The following is a 21,838-nucleotide window of genomic DNA, read 5'->3' on the forward strand; positions in this document are numbered from 1 at the left end:
AAGCACTTCAGGAGACCACAGAACAGCAATGAGCATTCACAAGAGAGGGAGATGGGGGAAAACGGCGCCACGTGAAGCTTGAGGGGCCTGGTCTTAGATGCTATTTCAATCTGATCACTTTGCCCCAGATTTTGATTACTTAAAGTTCTTGTGGGCTTATAAAAAGCCCTAGTGCCTGAGAAAAAGAGGGCCACATGTGTTCACTGTTCCCTGCCCTCTGACCTGGAGTCCCCAGGATGTGGCAGAGTCATACTCCAGGCCTCGCCCTTGACCCCGTCTGTGTCCTTGAAGGAGAGGGACTCAGACACCCCTGAGTGCTCGGTTCTTGCACACACAGGCACGCAGGGTAAAAATGAAGGTGCTGCGGGGGGCTGGGAGGGCAGGGTGCAGCCCGCGCTATGGCACGGCATCAGCGCTCCTTCCGGGAAGCTGGGCTGGGACGGCTTAGTTCTGCTTCCAGCCCCTCTGGCGCCAAGTGCATCCCCGCCCCCTCCTTGCCGTTGGTAGCCATGGAGACCTTCTGTGAGACGGTGCAGTTTTATCTGAAGCACCTGGAGGAGAGCGTGTACCCCGTGATGACCGAGGAGCAATTTGCCCTGAAGGTGTTTCCCATGTATCGCTACTTTGTGACGGTGTGGCTGAGGCACCACAACCCCGAGGTGAGATGCGCCCCTCTTAGGAGGGCCTGGTGGTCCCCAGGCCACAGCTCCCCAGCCTGTGGGGCCGGGAGGTGCTGAGAGACCATCGGGTCCAGCCTTACTCCCAGGACCCAGAGGGCAGTGACCTGACTCATGGCAGAGCGGGGGAACTCATGGATGTTGAACAGCTGGGACCTAGGAGCCTCATTCATGAGGCCAGCCTTGATGAAGGTTGGTGATAATCCTGAGAGCACTTGTTACATGCTGGGCCCTCTACCAGCGTCTTACCCATGGGAGCTATGTTCACACCCCTCTGTGATATAGGACTGTTTGACACAAGCGGAAGCTCAGGCACAGAGAGGTTAAGTACCTGCTTGAGGTCATGTGGCTGCAAAGTGGGAGGGACTCAAACCCAGCCGCCTGTGAAGGAAAGGCCTTGCTCTGCTTCGGAGGCCCGTTCTGTCCTGTGTCCTTGGATTCTGTGGGTGGGGCTGAGGTCACTGGCCTTGCTGGAGGATCGTGAGACAATGAGTCCAAGAGCTGCTTTCCGGTGGCAGGTGAAGCTGGGGGTGATCAGGTCCCTGAAGCCCATGCTCGGCCTCCTCCTGCCCAATGATGACCTGCGGGAGCAGGTCTACGACTACATCCCCCTGCTGCTGGCGGAGTACCAGGGCGGCCTGGAGGCGCTCTTCATCACACAGGTGAGCGGCCAGGCAGCCATGGCTCTGGGCAGGAGGCTCAGGGAATTGGGGGCTCCCAAGTGTTTAAGGGGTATGAGTGGAAGCCGGGGGGATGTCAGATATTTTGACGCTGTGTCAGCAACCCGACATCTGTGTCCTGTGAGGGGCGTGGAGCCTGGCACCCATGGGAAATGAACACTGCCCTTCCGGGTGGAAGGGACCAGGTGCTGGTCCTGGAGGTCAGAAGTCCAAACTCAGGGTGTCGGCAGCGCTGTGCTCCTTGTCCTCTTCTTACAAGGACACCTACCCAAAATCCAGGATGATCTCACCTTGAGATCCTGACCTAATTCCATCACAAAGACCCTATTTCCAAATAAGTCACATTCTCAGATTCTGGGCGAGCCTGAATTTGGGAAGGACACCAGTCAACTCAAGGCAGCCTTGGTAAAGGGGTAAGATGTGTGAGAGGCAGCCGTTGCAGTGTTCCGAGTGGAGCTATGGCTGGGGCTGGTGCCCATGTAAAGGGATCACTCATCTATAAGCAGGGTGTGGGTATCAGCTCTTAAAGCAAGGAATGGAAAGGGATGTGACTGATTTAGGAGCCATTTGTAGATCATTCTGGCTAAAGAATGGGATTCACTTTTAGGTGAAGGGAGGCCTCGAATGCCACACTCAGCAGCCTAGTGCAGCACTTCCCAAGCCTTGCTGTGGTTAGGAACGACCTGGGGGCTGGGTGAAATGCAGGCTTGGATTCAGCAGGACTGGGGTAGGGCCTGAGAGTCTGCATTTCTAATCAGTTCCCAGGGAATCCTGATGCTCAGTGGGTCAGTGGGCCCCTGAGTAGCAAGGGTCTGGAGTTTGACCTTGAGTTGGTAGAAGGTCACCTGCCACCATTTGCCTATCCACTGCAGGTCTTGAGGCAGATCCTGGAAGTGTCAGTCATCACCAACACCCCTGTCCCCCAAATGCAGCTACACACTATTTTCACAGAACTGCATGTCCAGGTGAGGCCTGCAAGCTGGGCTGGACAAGGGCATTCTCTGGGTGGATCAGCAGGAAGCCGGCGGTGGGAGGTGGCCTGGCCCACAACTCACTCGTGTGCCTTCCTGTATCGGATGGGGTATGAGGCTGTGATGCTCATGCAGCCCCAGGCATGGTCAGCTGAGCTGTCCCTGCACCTGTGTCCCTGTGATTTCCTCCACCCTCACTGCCCATCCCTCCCCAGGTGTGCAACAAGGCCCCGGCCCAGCATCAGTACAGCAGCCAGAACCTGTTGGAAATGGTGCACTGCTTCGTAGCCCTCGGTGAGGCTCTGCGGCAGGGTGCTCCCCGCCTGCCCCGAGGACTGCAGGGGGCCTCTAGGGGTCCCGGCCCCTCTGAGCGCTGGGCCTGGGACTGCCTTGCTGGGCCTGCTCTGGACCCGGTAAGCATGACTAAAGCCGTGCTTCCACCCTGCAGCTCGCTCCTACCCCAAGGAGCTGATGAAGTTCTTCTTCAGCCAGATGGAGACAAACAAGGAGGCCGTCCGCGTGGGGACTCTGAATCTGATTAGGGCTATAGTGAGCGCAGATGGTGAGCAAGGCAGGGCGGGTGGGGCGGGGCGGGTGGGGAGCGTGGGGCGGGGAGGGCGGGGCAGGCAGGGTGGAGAACAAGGAAGGCAATTTTCATTCACATCCGGGCATTGCCACTTTCTAGACACTACTGGGTGGGCCAAGAAAGCCAAAGTTCTTGGCTGCTTTTCGTTTTCTAAACTTTAACCTAATCAGCACTGTGGCTTACCCTCCCCACGCCCAACCCTCTGAGTCCAAATTTCAAATTGTTAACCTGAATCCTCCTCCTAACCTCCAAAGCTCAATCAGCGGCAGGATATAAGGCCAAACTACACCACGTAGGCATCACCTGAAGCCCTGTGGATTCAGTGCTCAACCATAGTCTATACATCTGATTCTAATCCCTAAGCCCAAACTCTAAACCTAGCCCTGATATTTAAAGAGAACACCTGTCCCTCACCAAGGCACTAGCTCACACTGTGCCTTTGTGTGAATTTGAAGAAGGCCGCTGTTGACAGCACGCAGCCCTACAGGTACATAATGGTTAGAAGAGCATGGGAAACTCCCACTCAGTCCTAAAGTCGGGTAGCTTTGTTCAGTGCACAAATTGGGCGACTGTATATAAAGGGACTTGTGCTGCACATTAAAACTTTCTCTTAAAGAAATGCACATTTAAGCAACAATGAAATCCTTTTTACCTATTCGATGAATAGAGATGATAAAGATAATGGCTAGAGTTCACCTGGCCATTTTTCTGTAAAAGGCCAGATAGTAAAACTATTTTTGGCTTTGCAGGCTGTATAGTCTTTGACAATTACTCAGCTCTACCATATGCAGACCAAAAACAGCTGTGGACTCCTGAGCACGGCTGGTTTTGCAAACTTTATTTACAAAAACAGGCTGTGGGTTATACTTTGCTTATCGCTAGTCTAGGGTGACAAGAAACCACCTGTGATACTTCACTGACAGAGGTGTAAATCAATAAATGATTTGGGGTGCTTAGTTGGATAGGGACCAAAATTTGCACTCAGCAATCCAACTTTTTGTCAACTGTCCAAAGGAAATAATTGCCCAAAAGTAATTGGACAAAGGTGCTCGTTAAAACATTGTATTAAAAGCAAAGTGTGAGAAACAGCCTAAATGTTTTTCTGTAGGGAATTTGTGGAATAATGGAGTATTACACAGCAATTTAAAGGCTTGCAGTCAATCCACTTTTTTGTGGAAAAGCTGCCCTCTTTATGTTAAGTGTAACAATACAACGTGGGGCAGTATTTATAGCATGACCTTAGTGATATGGAAGAAATCTGTGTTCATTTATGCATAAACAGGTCTGGAAGGACACAATCTACTAAAAAGTGGTTATTTTTTATTTTAATTTTGCAATGAACCCATACTATTTTTTTCTTTCAGAGAAATTAGATCTTTTTTTTTTCTTTTTAATTTTACTCCAAGTTCTGGGATACATGTGCTGAACATGCAGGTTTGTTACATAGGTATACATGTGCCATGGTGGTTTTCTACACCCATCAACCCATCATCTAGGTTTTAAGCCCTGCATGCATTAAGTATTTGTCCTAATGCTCTCCCTCCCCTTTCCCCCAACCCTCTTGCAGGCCCCGGTGTGTGATGTTCCCCTCCCTGTGTCCATGTGTTCTCACTGTTCAACTCCCACTTATGAGTGAGAACATGTGTTGTTTGGTTTTCTGTTCCTGTGTCAGTTTGCTGAAGATGATGGTTTCCAGCTTAGACTGGATAAAGAAAATGTGGCACATATACACCATGGAATACTATGCAGCCATATACTATTTTTATAATCAGAAACAGTTTCCATCTTAAAGGTGAAAATCTCATTGCCTCATGCTCACTTAGTACCTGACTGCCACCTTCTACCTGCTCTCATTTCCTTTTTCCTACTCTGGGGTTGACTTAGTAGCCCCTAGCCTTGAGCGCAGTATCATCTTGAATGTCTAACTCTACCTCCATCCACACCAGCCCTCTCCAGAACCTTCTCATGGCTCTTTCTGGCCCCTCTTTTTTTTTTTTTTTTTTTTTGAGACGGAGTCTCGCTCTGTCGCCCAGGCTGGAGTACAGTGGCCGGATCTCAGCTCACTGCAAGCTCCGCCTCCCGGGTTTATGCCATTCTCCTGCCTCAGCCTCCCGAGTAGCTGGGACTACAGGCGCTCTGGCCCCTCTTAAGCTTCCTCCTTTAGTTGGGTGTGCTGTCATCAGTTGTACAACTAGCAAACACTCCCCCAACCCTTACAGTGTGCCAGACACTGTGTTAACTCTGTGACAGAGGCACTGTCATTATCCACACTTTACAGGCGAGGAAACTGAGGCACAGAGGGGTTACGTAATTCACTCTAGGTCACACAGCTGGGATGTAGTGGAGCCAGGATTTGAACCCAGGCCAGGCCTGGTGTCAGGACCCATGCTCTTCCTGGTGGTGCTTTGCAACCTCTGTGTGCCCACTTCATGCCCAGTGCTCTATCCCAGCTGCACGGCACTAAGGAGCTCGTAGGCAGAGACCTTGCCCTCAAGGAGAGTTTACCTGGGTTCAAATGAGACACACGCAAAGCAGTGGCCAAGGGAAGGATGTGGCCAGGGAGAGCATGGCCAGGAAGTCTCCTAAGAAAGTGCCCCTGAGCTTGGGGAATGTGGGAGGAGACAGAATGTGAGGCCCTGATGCGGGGCAAGCCACCTGATGTCTGTTGTCTCCCTGAGCCGCAGCCCTCCAGCCCACCCAGTTTTCCTCCTTCAGAGCCCAGGATGAGTATCAGGGCCATCTACCTGGCTATCCGGGTGGTCAAGAACACCATCTCTGATACCCGGTCCAAGGTAACAGGGCAGAGACCTGGAAAAGGGGGGCACTCAGGGGACCCTGCCAGGGGAGCAAAGGGAAGTCTGGGCTCTGGGAGGCGGAGGCTTTTGATGGAAAACTCGGTTTTCCATTGGGTCTCAACTGGGGCTGCAGGATGGCAAGGCCAGTGAAAGCTGAGGTTCCACTCTCGAGACCTCATTCTCTCCAAGGATCTAGAGTTTTCGAGTGGTGTGTCTCAGGCACCACCTTGGACCCAGCAGAGGCCGAGTAAATCCAGCTGCAGCTAGAGTCACTCAGCTGCCAAGGGTTTTGTGAGATCTTATTGCATGTGAGAAAAGCAACTAAGGGGTACTCCTCTACCCACCCTCAAAAGGCCAAAGACCACAGTCCCAGGCTCCATGGCAGCCACATCTACCTTGGAGTGGAGCTCGGTTCTGGCCACAGGCCGGGGAAGGGAGGTCCAGCGTAGTGAGGGTCTGCACAGCGGTTTTGAGGAATATCAGAGAGGGGATGGAGGAGAATTGGGGCTAGAGATTTAGGCAGAGCTGTCTTTAGTACCTGGAGGCTGTGGAGAGAAGAGAGAAAAGGCTCGTTCTGCATCTCCCGCATGTAGTGATTCTCACCAATGGAGCAAGCCCCAGGGAGCCCAGGGTAACAGATGGGCTCCCCACGGCAAGGGCTGCTAGAATGGAGCAGCCTAGGTTGGAAGGGAGGGAGGGAGATTTGTGTCTTTCCAAGGCTCAATGAGGCTCCCAGGTGGGCGTGCTGCAGAGTGGGACCCCTGGATGAGGCAGGGGGAGGTGGGCAGAGTGGGCAGTAACCAGGTAGCCCCTGAGGCCCCTTCTAGCCCAGAGCACCCCCAATTTCTAGCTGTCTATGTCACAGGATTGGGTGCCCTGGAGCCCACCCCAACCCCCAGCATGTCCATGGTCCTGTCCCCTCAGGTGAGGATGGCTATTCTCCGCATCATTGGGCAGTTGGCGCTCTCTGGCTACCAGGAGAGAATCAAAGGCTGGGGCCTGAAGTACGTGTCTGTGCAGCTGACCTTATCCACCTACAAACTGGTGAGTGGCCGTGATACACAGATCACAGAGCAGCTGGACTTGGAAATGGTTTCCACCGTGCTGAGAGGAGAATGCCACTCGGCATACCTGTGTTGGAACCTGCGTATCCGTTCACGACATGAGTTCATAGACACACAGTGAACCTGCAGGTGACAATGTGTGGGGTCCTAGATATATGCACAGCTCTGAGCATTCTGTAGACTCAGTATCTGGGCATGGAGCCCCTGGGGGGTGAGGAAACCACACCCGAGAACATGGCAAGCCCCTGCCAGGCCACAAATGGGAATCCCTTGGTTCTTTCTTCCAGACAAATCGCCGGGATAACTTTTATCTGAGGGACCTGGAGGAGAGGATGGTCCACAAAGTCACCATGGACACTGTGAAGATCATCACCTCTTCTGTCAGTGGGATGACCAACGTGAGTGGGCCCTGCCCCACCCGCACAGTGGGTCTCCACGCCGGGCTAGGGGTGAACTCACATGCCCAGAATTCCACCTCTTTGCTTCTTCCGTTCCTGCTGTCTGGAGTGTCGAGGGACCTTCCTCTTCCAGTTGCCTGGAATTACTCAAAACCCAGTTCCAAAGCCAGGTCCTTGATGAAAACTTACTCTTCATCTCTGTACCCCTAGGGGCTGGGCAGTGCATGACATCAGCATGACTGGCAGTATCAATCTGTATCATTTAAGCGAGTACCTGAAATGTGTCCATTACTTTAAGGCCTTTGTGTGTGTGTGTGTAGACCAATAACTTTCATGGTTTAATTTTGTAAACATTCATCGAGTTCTTACTCTGTGAAAGACAGGAGAGAGGAGTGTGCAGTAGGAGGACTCAGTATATGACTGGAAGAAGTTCACAGACTATGGGAGAAACAAATGTGTCAACTTTTAATTGCAACAAAATGTGGCATAGCAATAAGATGGGAAAAATGTACCATGAGAGCATCAAGGAGGGAATGATTATTCACTAAGTGAGGCTGCAGGCTAGATGATCCCTGTCCAGCGACAGCTTTTTTTAATTGCAGAAATCATCATCATCATCATCATAGCTACAGTCCATGTGGCATCCACATATAGCAGGTATACCCTACTAGGTGTGCAACGTGCACAATCTTGTTTAATTATCCCAGCAACTACTCGCGTAGAGGGTAGTTGTTATCCTGATTTTGCAGATAAAGAAACTGAGACCCAGAGGGATTCATTAATTTGCTCAAGGCCTCACAGCTAGTAAACAATAGAGCCAGGATTGAAATTCCCTTTGTAATTCACCATGCTGTCTTTATGGGGAAGCCCAGGAGCTGGGAGATCCTAGTCCTGCTGGCTGGAACAGGTTAAGCCATTTACGGGGAAGCCCAGGAGCTGGGAGATTCTAGTCCTGCTGGCTGGAACAGGTTAAGCCATTGTATCTGATAGTTGGTAGCATAAGAACCTCACCTTCAACTCCCAGGGGTGGGGGTGGGGTGAAGAGGGATGGCAATTAGTTGGGGGTGTTGAATGGTCACCCAGGGAGAGAGGAGATGGTGGGGTGAAGTCGGAGAGACAGCTCCAAGAATCCATATCAGTCAGGGTTCTCCGGAGAAACAGAACACAGTAGAAGACATATATAGTCTGATTTATTTTAAGGAAGTGACTCATGCAGTTGTGGGGGTGGCAAGTCTGACACCTGCGTGGCGGGCCAGCAAGCTGGTGACTCAAGCAGGGGTGGATGCTGCAGCCTTGTGGCTGAATATCTTCTTCCTCAGAGAAACCTCAGCGTTTCACTCTTAAGGCATTTCACCCATCTATGTTATTGAGGATAATCTTTTTTGTGGATTATGCACTTTCGTCACACCTACAAGCTACCTTCATAGCAACACCTAGATTCGTGTTTGACTGAATGACTAGGTACTCTTGCCTAGCCAAGTTGACACACAAAACTGACCGTCATACCAGGCACGCACAACTGGATCATCTGCCCAGGGTGCCCTTCTAGAGTACTTGGGATGAGAGGGAGGACCCTGTATGAGGAGGGTGTGATGGATGTCGGTTTGTATGAGGCTGGCAGCAATAGAAGTTGGGCAACAGGGATGCTGGCCCCAGCAGGGAGTAGCAGACTGTCTTGTCACATCAGGGTGGGTGACATTTAAATGCCCCTGACAAAGACTGGGGTTGGTGGTGGAGCCAGTTCAGGGCTGAGACTGTCAGGGGACACCTCTGGGGAAGCAGAGATGGGGCTGGAACCATGGCAGAGCCTGACCGTTCTCCTTAGAGGCCCAGGGCTTGGGCTAATTCTGAGCCCCTTTCTCTCCCACCCCCACCCCAGGAGTTTTGGGTGAGGCTCCTGTGCTACATCATGGAGACAGACTACATGGAAGCTTTGACTCCTATCTGTATCAGCCTCACAAACCTGGCAGAACACCAGCTGCATGGCCAGGACGTGGATGTCAGCATGGCTGGCAAGAGCAGGCAAGGTGGGCAAAGTTCCTATGCCAGCTGGTTGGATTGGGCAGGTGGGCTGGCTCCTTGTCTGGGAATGCCCACCTCTCTCCACATTCCTCCCACCCTCATTCCCCCTTCTCCTAGAAACATCCAAGTCCAAATTAGTACTATTAAGGCCTACCTGGACATTAATGCCTACCTGATCATATCTAGGACATGTTAGAATTGTGTAAACTTCCTTCTGGATAGCTCACTCCTCATGTCCTGTCCCCTCAGCCTACACCCCTGGTCCAGATCCCATCCTTGGGAGCTCCTGGCCCAGCCTTTCTCATGCATGACCTTACTGGGCCTCTGCTCTGTCTGGCTTCTCTGAGCCAGCTACAGTAACTATAGGCACCCCATCCTCTGTAGACTGCCCTCACTGTGGTCCACTCAGAGTGGGGACTGTTAACACCAGGCTCTCAAAGCAACTATGCCCACCTACCGTGCTTGCTCCTGTCCCCTTTCCTCCCACCTCTGGCCCCAAGGGCGTGACTGGTGACGGAGGTGACTGATGGGGTCCTTTAGGATCCAGGGCTAGTGAAGGGCAGAGCCTGCTTTCTTACTTTGATCTAAACAAGCCAGTCAGGCGATCCTCTGAGGTCTTCCTCATGCCCCTCTCACTCTTGATTCCGGTTGAGTCCTCTCTAGGGCCCCTGCACTTGCACCTTCTCAGCAGGCCTAGCCTTGCCTTTGTCCTTTTGTTTGTGCGCTGTTGGTTTGCTTTTCATGGGCTCATTGGCTCCCAAAGCCTGTGGAGAGTGTCAGGAGTGGGTAGAAGGGCAGTGTCTAATTACTCTTGGCTCAGCAGAGGACAGGTTCATGGTAGGAGACAAAACATTGTCATGGTAAGCCCTGGTGTCCACTACAAAATGTGCATGACCTGAAAAGAGCATCTTCTAAACCTCAACCCGTTAGCACGATTCTCCCCTCTTCCCAGCATAAGTGAAATGTAGTGATATTCTTAGGAAATTCCCTGTGCCAACCCATTCTCCATTCTGGGGGTTTGGGGAACAAGATCATGTTGGGGAGGCACCTTCAAGGGTAAAGTTCCTAGATGGGGACACAGGAGCATGTCCTGATACAAGCGAGGAAGGCTCAGCTGGGGTTGCATTTCCTTCAATCAGTGGACCTGCCTGCACCTCAGAAGCTGCTGGCCCGTCTCCTGGTGAGTGGCTGACCTGCATCATGCCCTGGCCTGGCAAGGCCATGCCTTGTGGCTTAAGCTCCTAATTCCCAGAGCCCCAGGGGTAGGAGGAAGCCGGGGTGCAATGAGGGAGTTTGATATTTGGCAGGACAGATCATTCCATGTCCCTGTCATTCCTCTCGAGTTTGGTAGAGGCAGTGCACTTGTGATAACTGGGGAGCTGGCCTGGACCTGCTTTTAGATTCCTCTGCCCAAAGCATCCCCACAACACCTCCAATACCTGCCTACCCCTGGAGGTTGGCTCAGTCCAGGACCCATGAGTTCTCCTCTTTATGTTAACTGTGGACCCTCATCCATATTACACTGAAGCCTGGGGTGGGGAGGGAACCCAGGTCTGGCCCCCATCCCCCCTCCCCCCTCCTTCCTGCAGTGTCCTCTGCAGGTGCACTCTCTGTTTGAAATCCCTATTTGAAAACCACCCATCCTGTCCAGCTCTTCCCTTTAAAAATGAGGACAATGAGCTCCAAGACAGGGAGCGAGGTGCTCAGGTGCTACTTCACTGGAGTCTTGGTGCCCTCCAGGTGCTGATGTCATCACCTTACAAGGGGGAGGGTCGTGGGATAGCCATGCTCAACCTCTTGAGGACCCTGAGCCAGAGCATCGCACCCTCCATGGCCAACATGTGGGAGCTGGAGATTCCGCTACTGGTCCGGTACCTGGAAGGTGAGGTGCCTGGGGAGCCCATCCCAAGCCAACCCTCCAATCCGTGTACATGCTGGGGTTCTAATCACATGAGTTGAATAACAAGAGCTGAGGCTCACAGTCGACCCACACAGCACACGTTTGTCCTGAGAACTAGTTGAGCAGCTTGGGAAGGTGAGGAGGGCAATGCAATGTGTGATGGGTTCACCCATGGAGGGCCTCAAATGCCACGCCAAGGAGGCATAGAGGGCCTCGAATACCAGGCTCAGGGGAGCAGTGGAAGAAAGTGGCATGTGTGACCATGCATGTGTTCCTGCAGAACATACTGAGTTCACTTGGGATCAGAAAGCCTGGGAAGACAAGCTGATTCAGGTAAAAGGGTAACAAGTTTGCTGAGGCCTGGGAGGAGGAGAAGGATGGGAGTAGATGGAAAGGCATTTGGTGGGCTGGGCACGTGAGGAGTTTAGAAGCTCCTAAAGGACATGTTCTCCTTCTGTCAGAGAAGACTTGGGAGTTTCAAAGTCTATAGCTGTGTCTATCCCCAGGGGAGAACTGAGAGAACCTTCCATCCCAAGAGCCAGGTGCCCAGGAGGGGAGCAGGGAGTGACACCCCTTCTGTTAGCCCCCAGAGCCACAGCCATTCCTCAGACCTACAGAACATTATTAGCACTGGATCAGGGATCTATGGACTTCGTGATCTGGAGATGTAGGCAAGGGAAGTGAGAGAGGGCAAGTCACTACTCAAGGTCACGTAGCATTCCCAGAGCCCAGGCAAGAACGGGGATGAAGGCCTTTGTCCCTTCCCACCAATGTCTTGTTCCTCTGCAGTTTCTGCGAAACTCCCTCAAGAAGACCCGGGGGTCTAGCTGGAGCCTGCGCTTGAGCAAAGAGCTGAACAACCAGATTGCGAGTTTTGACAGCCCCTCTCTGGAGAAGGTTTGTCTTCACAGGGACAGGAGAATTTGGACAGGGAGGAGACTCCAGGGATGATGGAGTGGAGAGGATCACACTGTGTGTGTGAGATCAGCTGGACCTGTGGCTGTTCACAGGGTCCTGGGAGGAGAGGAGGGTGGTCTAGATTGGTGGTTTTAGTTTTGGTTTTGGTTTGTTTTTTTGTTTTGTTTTGTTGATCCTCCAGATTCTGATTAGCAATCACATGTGTATGTTTCTTTGTAAACACAAAACTATACCACATTGCTACAAAACTCTAAAATGTTGAAAGAAATCAGTGAGGGTCTCAATAAGTAGAAAGCACCCCATGTTCATGGATTGAAAGATGCTATAGTTCAAATGGCGATACTCTCCAAATTTATCTTCAGTTTTAGCATGACCCCTATCACAATCCAAGCTAGTTGTTCTTCTTTTTTTTTTTTTTTTTTTTTCCAGAGACTGACAAATTGATCCTAAAATTTATATGGAAATACCAGGGGCTCTGAATAGCCAACATAATTATAATGAAAAGAAGAATAAAGTTGGAGGACTCAAACTTCTCAATTTCAACTTCTTACACAAGTGCAGTAAAACTCTACACAATTGCAGTAAACAAGATAGTGAGATTCTGGCATAAGGATAGACATACAGATTGATAGAATTGAGAGTCCAGAAATAAACTCTCACATTTATGGTTAATTTATTTTCAAGAAGGGTGCCAAGACAATTCAATGGGGAAAGAATAGTTTTTTTCAACAAATAGTGCTAGGATAACTAGAAATCCACATGTAAAAGAATGAAATTGGATACCTTCCTCACACCATACATAAAGCTAAATCAAAATGAATCACAGACCTAAATAAAAGAACTAAAATTATAAAATTATAGAAAAACACAGGATAAATCTTGTGGCCTTGGGTTAGGCAAAACCTTCTTAGAGATGACACCAAAAAGCACAAGTGACACAAAGAAATAAAGTGGATATCATGAAAATTAAAACCTTGTGCTAAAAATAATACAATAAAGTGAAAAAAGCACATTAAGGAAGAATATGTTCTTCCACAACAGATCAAAGACTTAAGTGTACAAAATAAAATAGAACCATGGAACAACTAGAATATAGTGATGGATATTTTTATAATCTTAACGTGGAATAGCCTTTATATGCTTGCAAAGAAACCAAGAAAGACAGGAGAAAAGAGGTAAACTTTACAGATATTAACATTTTTTTGTGTGCTGCTACTACTTCCTGTTTGTTTTCTCATCTCCAAAAACAAAAATATTTACTTTATGGAGTCATGGTGAGGATTTAATGAAATATGGATGGTTGTTCTTATTATGTCTCCAAATATAAAACAAAATTCTTACAAATAGAAAAAACCCACTAAAAGATGGGAAAAAGAATATAACCAGAAACTGAAGGAATTATAATGAATCATGAGAATATGAAAAGATAATTGGCACAACTGATAATCAAAGAAACACATCACAGTGAGAATGTTCCAGTTCTCTCTGATCATGACCTATGTTGGGGAGTAGGTGGAGAAGTTGGTGCGCTTAGATTTGTTGGCAGGAGTGTAAATTGGTTCAACTTACACAGGAGTTGAACAAATTTACACTTCCCCCTTTAACACATATAACATGCCTGCCCTTATATAGCCTGACCTCCCAGAATAACCTGAACATTTATTTTATTTATTTATTTTTTAATTTTTTATTTCCATAGGTTTTTGGGGAACAGGTGGTCTTTGGTTACATGAATAAGTGGGGATTTGCAAGATTTTGGTTCATGCATCACCCAAGCAGTATACGCTGCACCCATTTTGTAGTCTTTTATCCCCCACTCCCTTCTTACCCTTTCCCCCTGAGTCCCCAAAGTCCATTGTATCATTCTTATGCCTTTGCATCCTCATAGCTTAGCTCCCACTTGTGAGTGAGAATATACAAGATTTGGTTTTCCATTCTTAAGTTACTTAGAATAATAGTCTCCAATCTCATCCAGGTTACTGCAAATGCCAGTAATTCATTCTTTTTTATGGCTGAGTAGTATTCATATATATGAATATATAAATATATATGAATATATATATATATCACAGTTTCTTTATCCCCTTGTTGATTGATGGGCATTTGGGCTGGTTCCACATTTTTGCAATTGTGAATTGTGCCGCTATAAACGTGTGTGCAAGTATCTTCTGCACATTTTTAAAAAGTTGAAGAATATGAAGCAAACTGTCTACAACAGCACCCCCTGAAGGCTGGCTGTAGGGAGGCCTGAGCTCCTTCCTCCCTTCTGCCTCTCCAGGGCTTTCTGTACCGGGCCTTGGGCTTCACCTTGGCCACAGGCCTGGAGGCCAGCAAGGTGGAGGTCCTGCTGTTGGAGCTGCTGTACAAGACGGACTACAGCAATGACTTCGACAGCGAGGTGAGGGTGCCTGCAGCCCCCTCCTGTCCACCAGATGCCTCTGGACCCTTGGGGACACGTGTGTTCATGTGGCTGCATGTGTTTTGTGGGTGTGTGCGTGTGTGTACATGCGTGTGTGCCTTGCATGTGTGTGTGTGGGATCCTTCTCTGCCCACTGGCCCCTGCCCTCACCCTGGCTGGCTGGGTCTCCCTGCAGGGTGTGATTCTGTGCTTTGGCCTGTGCGCCCGGGGCCAGGTAAAAACGGTGCTGAATGTGCTTCATGACTTCGAGGACAGGATTCAGGAGTCAGAGCAGTCCTGGCAGATCAGTGCTTGGCGGGTAGGGAACCTTCCCTCCACAACTGGGTCTTGGGATCTCTTCGCACAGTGCTCTAGGCACTGACCAAGGTCCTTTCTAGATCTCAGTAGGAAACTTACCTCCCACAGGGTCTCCTGTCACCACAATGGCTGAGACATTTAGTCTGAGACCTCCTGGACAGAGCTTTTGCTATTGAATCATCTTAAAAATGCAGGGTGGGCCTTTCTAGGACCCAGATACTGTCATGGAGTCCCAGCCCCTTGCTACTCATGGTGGGGTTCTCAGACTGGCAGTGGGGGCTCCCTGGGTGCTGATTGGAAATACAGAGTCCCATGCCCCACCCAGACCCACAGGATCTGAAGAAGCTGTTCAGGTAGTGCTCCATGGGTGCCTGGCACTGGGAGCTCTGCCTCAGTGAATGGACGGTGCTGGGATGGAGGGGCTCTAACCCACCGTTGCAGGGTGAGAACACTGAAGCTTGTCCATAGGCATGAGGCTGGTTCACTGGTGAAGCCAGAATTTGGACCCAGACAGCCCATGGCTCCATCCTCTGGAGGCCGCCCCTCCCTGCCACAGGAGATGGTCTCACCAGCTGGCTGAGCTCCTAGTGGGAAACCATCTGAAACCATCACCCATGCCTCAGGCTTTGCCCTTGACTAGGAACCCTTGCCCTGGGGTCTGGTTGTTTGGATGTAGAGAATTGAGAGTGTCCCAGGCTTCTTTCCAGGTTTTCTGCAAAGAGGACCTGACACCTGGATTTCTACTCAGTCTGGCAGGGCACCGGGGCCTCTGCTCCCCATCCACAGTGGGTTTGGTGGCCTCTAACATCTCCTCCCACTCAGAGATTGTTCTGAGGATGTGAGCACCGCAAGGGCAAGGTGGAGGCTGTCGGTTCCTGCTGGATCTCCAGCCTCATGTGTGCCTGGCCCGTAGCCGGTGCCTGGTAGGGAAGGTATGAGGTGTGCAAGCAGCCTCTGTTTAGGCTGGTCTGGGCGTCTATGGCCCTGGTCTGTCTTGCTCACTACTGCATGCACAGTGCCCGGTGTCTAGTAAATGCTCAATAAAGATGCATCGAGTGAATGAATGTTATGCATGAAAAGACAATGAACATTTCACACACCCAGAAAACAGATGAAGCACCGCCAGCTGACTTGACGCATCCTTTGGTCGTGTGGCCAGAGACCATCACCTGCATCTGGAGCAGCCCCTGCCGCCCCCAGTGGTTCTTTTTCTCTTTGGCCTTGTAGAAGGACCACCCCTGGAGGCGGGAGACAGTGAAAAGTGCCCTCATGGTGATGTATAGCTGCGTGGCCTCCTACTGCCACCCCCAGTTGCTCCTCAATCTCGTGGACAGCCCCATCACCGCTAAGATCATTCACCATTACGTCAGCAGCTGCCAGGTAGCCCCATCTGCCTGGGGGGATGTCTTCTGGACCAGGCTGGTGGGGAGTAGTCTTCTGCCACTCTCTGGGCACCTGCATCCCTACCCAGGGGACATCCAGGCATCCTACCTGATGCCCAGCATGTGGGAAGCCCATTGCCCAAATGTGCTGTTCTCTGTGCTTTGGTGGCATGCATGGGGGTGGGGGGTGAGGATAGCCCCTCTTCCAGAGTGCTGGTGGGGTCCCCAGAAGCCACAAGATGAGCCCCACCTCATCCCAGCCTTTCCCACTCCCTCTGCCCTTGCCTCTGGCCCTCCCTGACACTGACCCAGACTCTTTCATAAGGAACAAGAGGTGGGGTTGCCTTCAAAGACATGCAAAGGGACTGGCTATTTTCTTGGAATGGCAAGGAGGGGAAAACACAGAGAATAAAGCAAAAATTGTTTTTATTTTTTAAAACTGTGGCAAAAAACACATAACAAAGTTTACCATCATAACCATTTTAAGAATGCGTATAGTTCAATGGCATGAGGTACATTCACGTTGTTGTGCAACTGTCACCACCATCTGTCTCCAGAATTCTTCATTTTGCAAAACCAAAATCCTATATCCATTCAACACCAACTCTCCATTCCCTTCTCCCCCCAGCCCTGGCAACCACCTTTACTCTTTCTGTCTGTGTGGCTTTGACTAGTCCAGGTACCTCATCTAAGTGCAATCATATGATAGTTGTCCTTGTATGTCTGGCTTATTTTGTTTATCATAATGTTCTCAAGGTTCATCCATGTAAAAGCAAGCATTTTCTCAATAACCTCTCCTGCCTCTATGGTGACACATAGGGCTCAGGGCCCCTGGTCACTGAAGGTGGCCCCTTAGCTGCTTTGCTGCCCTCAGGAGGCTTGGGAAGGTGGCATCTTCCGTGGTGTATTAGTTCGTTTTAATGATGCTGCTAAAGGCATACCTGAAACTGGGAACAAAAAGAGGTTTACTTGGACTTAGAGTTCCACATGACTAGGGTGGCCTCAGAATCATGGTGGGAGACAAAAGGCACTTCTTACATGGCAGCAGCAAGAGAAAAATGAGGAAGAAGCCAAAGTGGAAACCCCTGAAAAACCCATCAGATCTTGTGAGACTGACTTACTATCATGAGAAGAGCATGGGAGAGACCGGCCCCCATGATTCAATTACCTCCCCTTGGGTCCCTCCCACAATACATGGGAATTCTGGGAAATACAATTCAAGTTGAGATTTGAATGGGGACACAGCCAAAGTATATCACGTGTGGACACAGGTGCTGCACCTCACCTCGGATCCCCGCCATGTGCCTGTGGCCTTGCCATGTGGCAGGTGCTCCATTCATGTGGTCAAAGGACACAGTGAGGCTGCCCATCTCTCAGAGCATTCAACATTGAATGCTTTCTTCTGAGCAGAGGGAGTCCAGGAGCAGAGGCTGCATCTTGGATTCTTCTGGGGCTGCTCACAAACATTCTCTCCCTCCTTTCCCCCTTCTGGGCTCAGGACATCTGTCTCAAAATGGCCTTCATGAAGAGTGTTGTGCAGGTTACCAAGGCCATCAACAACATCAAGGACCTGGAGGACTTTCACTTTGCCCAGAAGACGACTCTTACCAGCATCATAGTGGTAAGCTGGATGAGGCACCTCCTTGGTCCTGGTCCTGGTTTTGGGGTCTAACTCCCTGTGGTGAGAGGTTTTCAAAGTTCCCGAGGGCATCTGCAGAGCTCTCTGAAGCCCTTCCCTGTCTTGGCTCTGCTTTGACCTAACTGTAGGAGTTCTGAGAATGATTTTTGTATCTGATAAAGGGTTTCACAGCCAGTCAACTGTTTGGAAACAGGGTGGCAGATTCTGGCTGTCTTGGGTCCTGCGGTGCCCAGGGCAGCTGGTTCAGGCCTGATAGACAGAGATTCCCTGGGCTGGCTTAGCTGTAGCTTCCCCGTGTCTCCGTGGGAGGGCCTTAGGGGCAGGGATCTGCTGGAAGCAGGACTTAGAGTGAAGCCCTGAAGGATGCACAGAAGGATGTAAGACAAAGAACATGTTCACTGTCCAAAGGCTGATGGAGCCTATGGGGCCGCCAATGTCCTTCATCCCCAGGCCTCCCCACTCATGTCATTGCCAATGCCTTGGCCCCTCAAAGCTGCTTGGGTTGTGCTGGAAGTGGCCCTTGAGGGACATGAGATTGGGTGGAACAGAAGGCAGTGAGGAGGAAATGGGATTTATTTGGCTCTCACTGGCCAGGAGCTTTGGACCTGTACTTTCATGCTAGCCTGGAGCAGCCCTGTAAAATGGGTCTCCAGGTCCTGTTTTACAGAGAAGGGAACTTGGGCTCAGGCAGAGGAAGTGCTGGCCCAGGGGCACACAGCAAGTAGATGAGCAACCCGAGCTGGGAGCCCAGGACCACTTTGGGCCTTACTCCCTCTCTGCTGCCTCCCCTAAGATGCCAAAAGCCAAATGGTCCTAAAAAGAATGAAAGAGATGTGGGGTGTTAGATGCTTTGGGAAGTGCCAGGTCTTTCTCATGCTGACACTGGCGAGTGCTGCTGCCATCATGGTCACCAAAAGCTACCACCCCCTACTTGTGTTGGGCAGGCGGTCATTGAGGCAGAACCGACTGACAACCTGGTTTCTCCAGTGCGAGCCTTGGCGATGGAGGCCCTCTCACACCTGAGGTGAGCTGGGCCCCCACCCGCACCCCATCCCAAGGGGTGGGGAAAAGTTCAAGACCATTCCTTGGTGCTCCTTCAGGGGTTGTGCCTCCTCTTTCCTCTCCTGCCTCTGTAGCAGGGGTCTCAGTTGGTGGCTCCCCAGGGCAATGGGCCAGCCTAGAAGATGGGGGTCAGCCTCGGCCACTCCTTTCTATAATTCTCAGCAGGATTTCAAGTTGGATTTATGGCACGTGGGTGGGCTGCTCTTCCATTGATTGGGGATATTTTGAGCAAAATAACAGTGATAACACTGAAGAGCATTGCAGGCATCCTTCAAGATGAGTCAGGCTTAGTCAATGAGTTGAAGGGCTCAGTCAACTATTTGTTGATACCATTGGTACAAAATGATCTAAAGCCCAAGACTTGCCTTCCTGGAGATGCCAATCCACTGGTGGGGAGGGGGAAAGGGGAAGAAGTTATGGATTTATCAAATTAGTATTTAAAGAGGTTGGCTCATCTCTAAGAATACCTCCTCTACAGGGGAAGATTCATTACTTAGGCTCACAGCAGAACTATCTGATGCTTTAAGCTGCATCCAACAGGCAGATTTTAAAATAAATGTCATGAACATCAACTAAGCACAATTATGTGCTGAGTACTGAAGGGACACAGATAACATAAGACCTAGTCCAGCCTTTTAAGGACTTAAGAGATAAGACAGACACATACAAACAGACTTATAGGTCAACGCCGACTAATAGGACTGCGTTTGCAGATAAACCCCCACACACACCAACAAAAAAAAAAATCTGAGAACAAAAAAAAGGGGCTACTAACAAAATGCAACTCAGTTTATACAAAAGGAGCTATCAAAAGACTTGGTGCAGAGTTGACATTTGGCTTTTGACCTGGGCTTAGGCAGAATGACTGGACTTGGGGCTTCCTAGGAGAGTGCAATACAAGACACTTTGGGGGAACAGGAGTTTAAAGTAGGATGGTGGCTCTCAACTCTGGGGGCACAATAGAACTCATGGGGAACTTTTAACAGTATGGATATCCAGGTCCCACTCCAGATCCTGGGGCTTGGACAGGGTCTCTGGGGGTCCTTAAAAAATCCTTGAGGTGTCTTTAATATGCATCAAGCTTGAGAATTATTGATGAAGGGGCTAGAAGGAGAATGAGCTAGCATGCACCAATCGCTAGCAACTACCTCTGGAGGGTTTATTAAAACACAGATGGCTGCAGTCCACCCCCAGAATTTTTGATTCAGCAGGTCTTGGTTGGGGCCATAGAATTTGTGTTTCTCATAAACTCCAAGATGAAGCTGCTGCTGCCACGGTGGTGGTGGTCCAAGCATTACATGTGAAAGCCCCTGGACAAGCACCAGTCTGGGAGGTCAGATTCCATGGTTGTAGTTGGCAAGGAGCAATGGAATGTTTCTGAGCAGATTAATAGGTTCAGAGTAGGCAACAGCAGATAGGAGAGATGGCCTTGAACCCCTGCATCTCCCCTTCAATCACAGGCGAGAGTCACTGGACACTGGTTACTGGTCAGAGCCAGGGCTCCTGGGGAGGGATGCTTGCCAGAGCCTCCAACTGGAGAAGTCGGGCTCTTCCTCTTCTAGGACATGTTTCTGTGTCCAGATTGGGCAGTGGGGCAGCAGAAGCTCAACTCCCCAGTGACTGTTCCTCTCTTGTCACTGCTTCTTTCCCCAGCAAGCTGAAGCCTTTCTACTCCACAGAAGAAAACAGTGAGCTAATGGATATCAGCATACATTCTGTAATTTCTCTCCAACTCCCAGGAGAGGACAATGAGTCCATTAAGGTAGGTCCCTCTGGGATGCCTCATTTGCTGGGTCAGGACCTGGAAGTTAACATTAACATGGGCCATGCTGAGAGTCCACCTTCCTGAACCACCCTCGAGTGTTTAGAGGCAGCAGAGTGTAGCGAGCTCTATCAGCAAATGTAAGGTAATGCTAGCTGTTGAAACAGATAAACCCTGAAATCTTAGTGGATTAACAACATAAAAGTTTATTTATTAACCAAGTCAAGTCAAGCCCAATTGTCAATGGGATTGGAAATGGAGCTGCTTTGTGCAATTACTCAGGAACCCAGGCTGGCGGAGACCTCCTGCCTATCCTCAGTGCATGAATCCCAAGGTCCCAATCAATGGGTATTGATACCCAGCCTAGAGAGAAGGAAGAGAAAGTCTAGGGAAGGCTTGAGAGCCATTTTGCCCTCCTTCTGTTGGCTGGAACACAGTCACATGGCTCCACCCATGCAAGGAGTCCTGGGAAATGTAGTCCCTGACGGGATGGCTGTTTCCCTGAAAACACTGTGGAAAAGGAGAAGGAATCTTTTGTGGACAGGTATCCCTGCCTCAAGGGACTGGCCCTGGATGAAGAATCAGAACTGGGCCCCAGGAGTCCAGTATCCTGCTTTGTAAAGTGAATTCCTCTTAAATGGTTGTCTTGTACTTCACTAGAGAAAATGAGTGTCAAGAGCTCAGACTGAGCAGAAGTTAGTGGATGACTGCCAGACGCCTCCCTGGCATGGACTCCCTGCAGGGAGGGGGGTTGTGGGTGCCCCTCACTGCCGCCTATCTCTCTCTCTCCCTCTTGGCTGTAGACCCTGTATGCAAATGCCCTGAGCTCCCTGGAGTGGCTGATGGAGAGCCTCCTGCAGAGGCAGCTGGACCCCAGGGGGCTGCAGGAGATGGTGCAGGTGAGTTGCCTGGCGGCAGGCCAGAGCCAGGGATAGCCACTCCTCCCCAGCAGCTGGCCTGAGGGCCAGACTGTGGGGAACAGGGGAGTGCATGAAACATTGTTTTAGTGATTTCATTTTTATAAAATTCCAGATTTGCTAAAAATTTGCAAGGGTAGTGCAAAGATGCACTTCATGCAGATTCAGAGTTCTTAATACTTTGTCACATTTTCTTTCTCAGTTTTCTTCTGTCTCCTTCCACATACACATACATCTTTTGAACCATGGATAGCTGCAGACATCCAAAGTAACAGTACTCTCTTATAAAACAACAGTGCCATGATCAAATTCAAGACATTTAATGCTGACACAATACACGTATTAAAAC

The 21,838-nt window shown here is 50.1% G+C and overlaps 1 protein-coding gene across 1 annotated transcript in view; it reads left to right on the forward strand.

Moving 5' to 3' along the window:
- The window catches only part of MROH2A (maestro heat like repeat family member 2A), a 59,239-nt gene that overhangs the window by 18,718 nt on the left and 18,683 nt on the right, over positions 1–21,838 (forward strand). The window contains exons 7-26 of the mRNA XM_025405036.1: positions 508–659; positions 1,196–1,339; positions 2,230–2,322; positions 2,544–2,622; positions 2,777–2,890; positions 5,630–5,706; positions 6,634–6,753; positions 7,061–7,171; positions 9,051–9,198; positions 10,333–10,373; positions 10,934–11,075; positions 11,374–11,426; positions 11,883–11,990; positions 14,290–14,409; positions 14,606–14,728; positions 15,955–16,107; positions 17,608–17,730; positions 18,693–18,772; positions 20,464–20,572; positions 21,376–21,471. Coding sequence (XP_025260821.1) covers positions 508–659; positions 1,196–1,339; positions 2,230–2,322; positions 2,544–2,622; positions 2,777–2,890; positions 5,630–5,706; positions 6,634–6,753; positions 7,061–7,171; positions 9,051–9,198; positions 10,333–10,373; positions 10,934–11,075; positions 11,374–11,426; positions 11,883–11,990; positions 14,290–14,409; positions 14,606–14,728; positions 15,955–16,107; positions 17,608–17,730; positions 18,693–18,772; positions 20,464–20,572; positions 21,376–21,471 — 2,186 coding nt within the window. The remainder of the gene's footprint in view (positions 1–507; positions 660–1,195; positions 1,340–2,229; positions 2,323–2,543; positions 2,623–2,776; positions 2,891–5,629; positions 5,707–6,633; positions 6,754–7,060; positions 7,172–9,050; positions 9,199–10,332; positions 10,374–10,933; positions 11,076–11,373; positions 11,427–11,882; positions 11,991–14,289; positions 14,410–14,605; positions 14,729–15,954; positions 16,108–17,607; positions 17,731–18,692; positions 18,773–20,463; positions 20,573–21,375; positions 21,472–21,838) is intronic.

This window comes from Theropithecus gelada, chromosome 12 (assembly GCF_003255815.1).
Source record: "Theropithecus gelada isolate Dixy chromosome 12, Tgel_1.0, whole genome shotgun sequence".
Classification (NCBI taxonomy): Eukaryota; Metazoa; Chordata; class Mammalia; order Primates; family Cercopithecidae; genus Theropithecus; species Theropithecus gelada.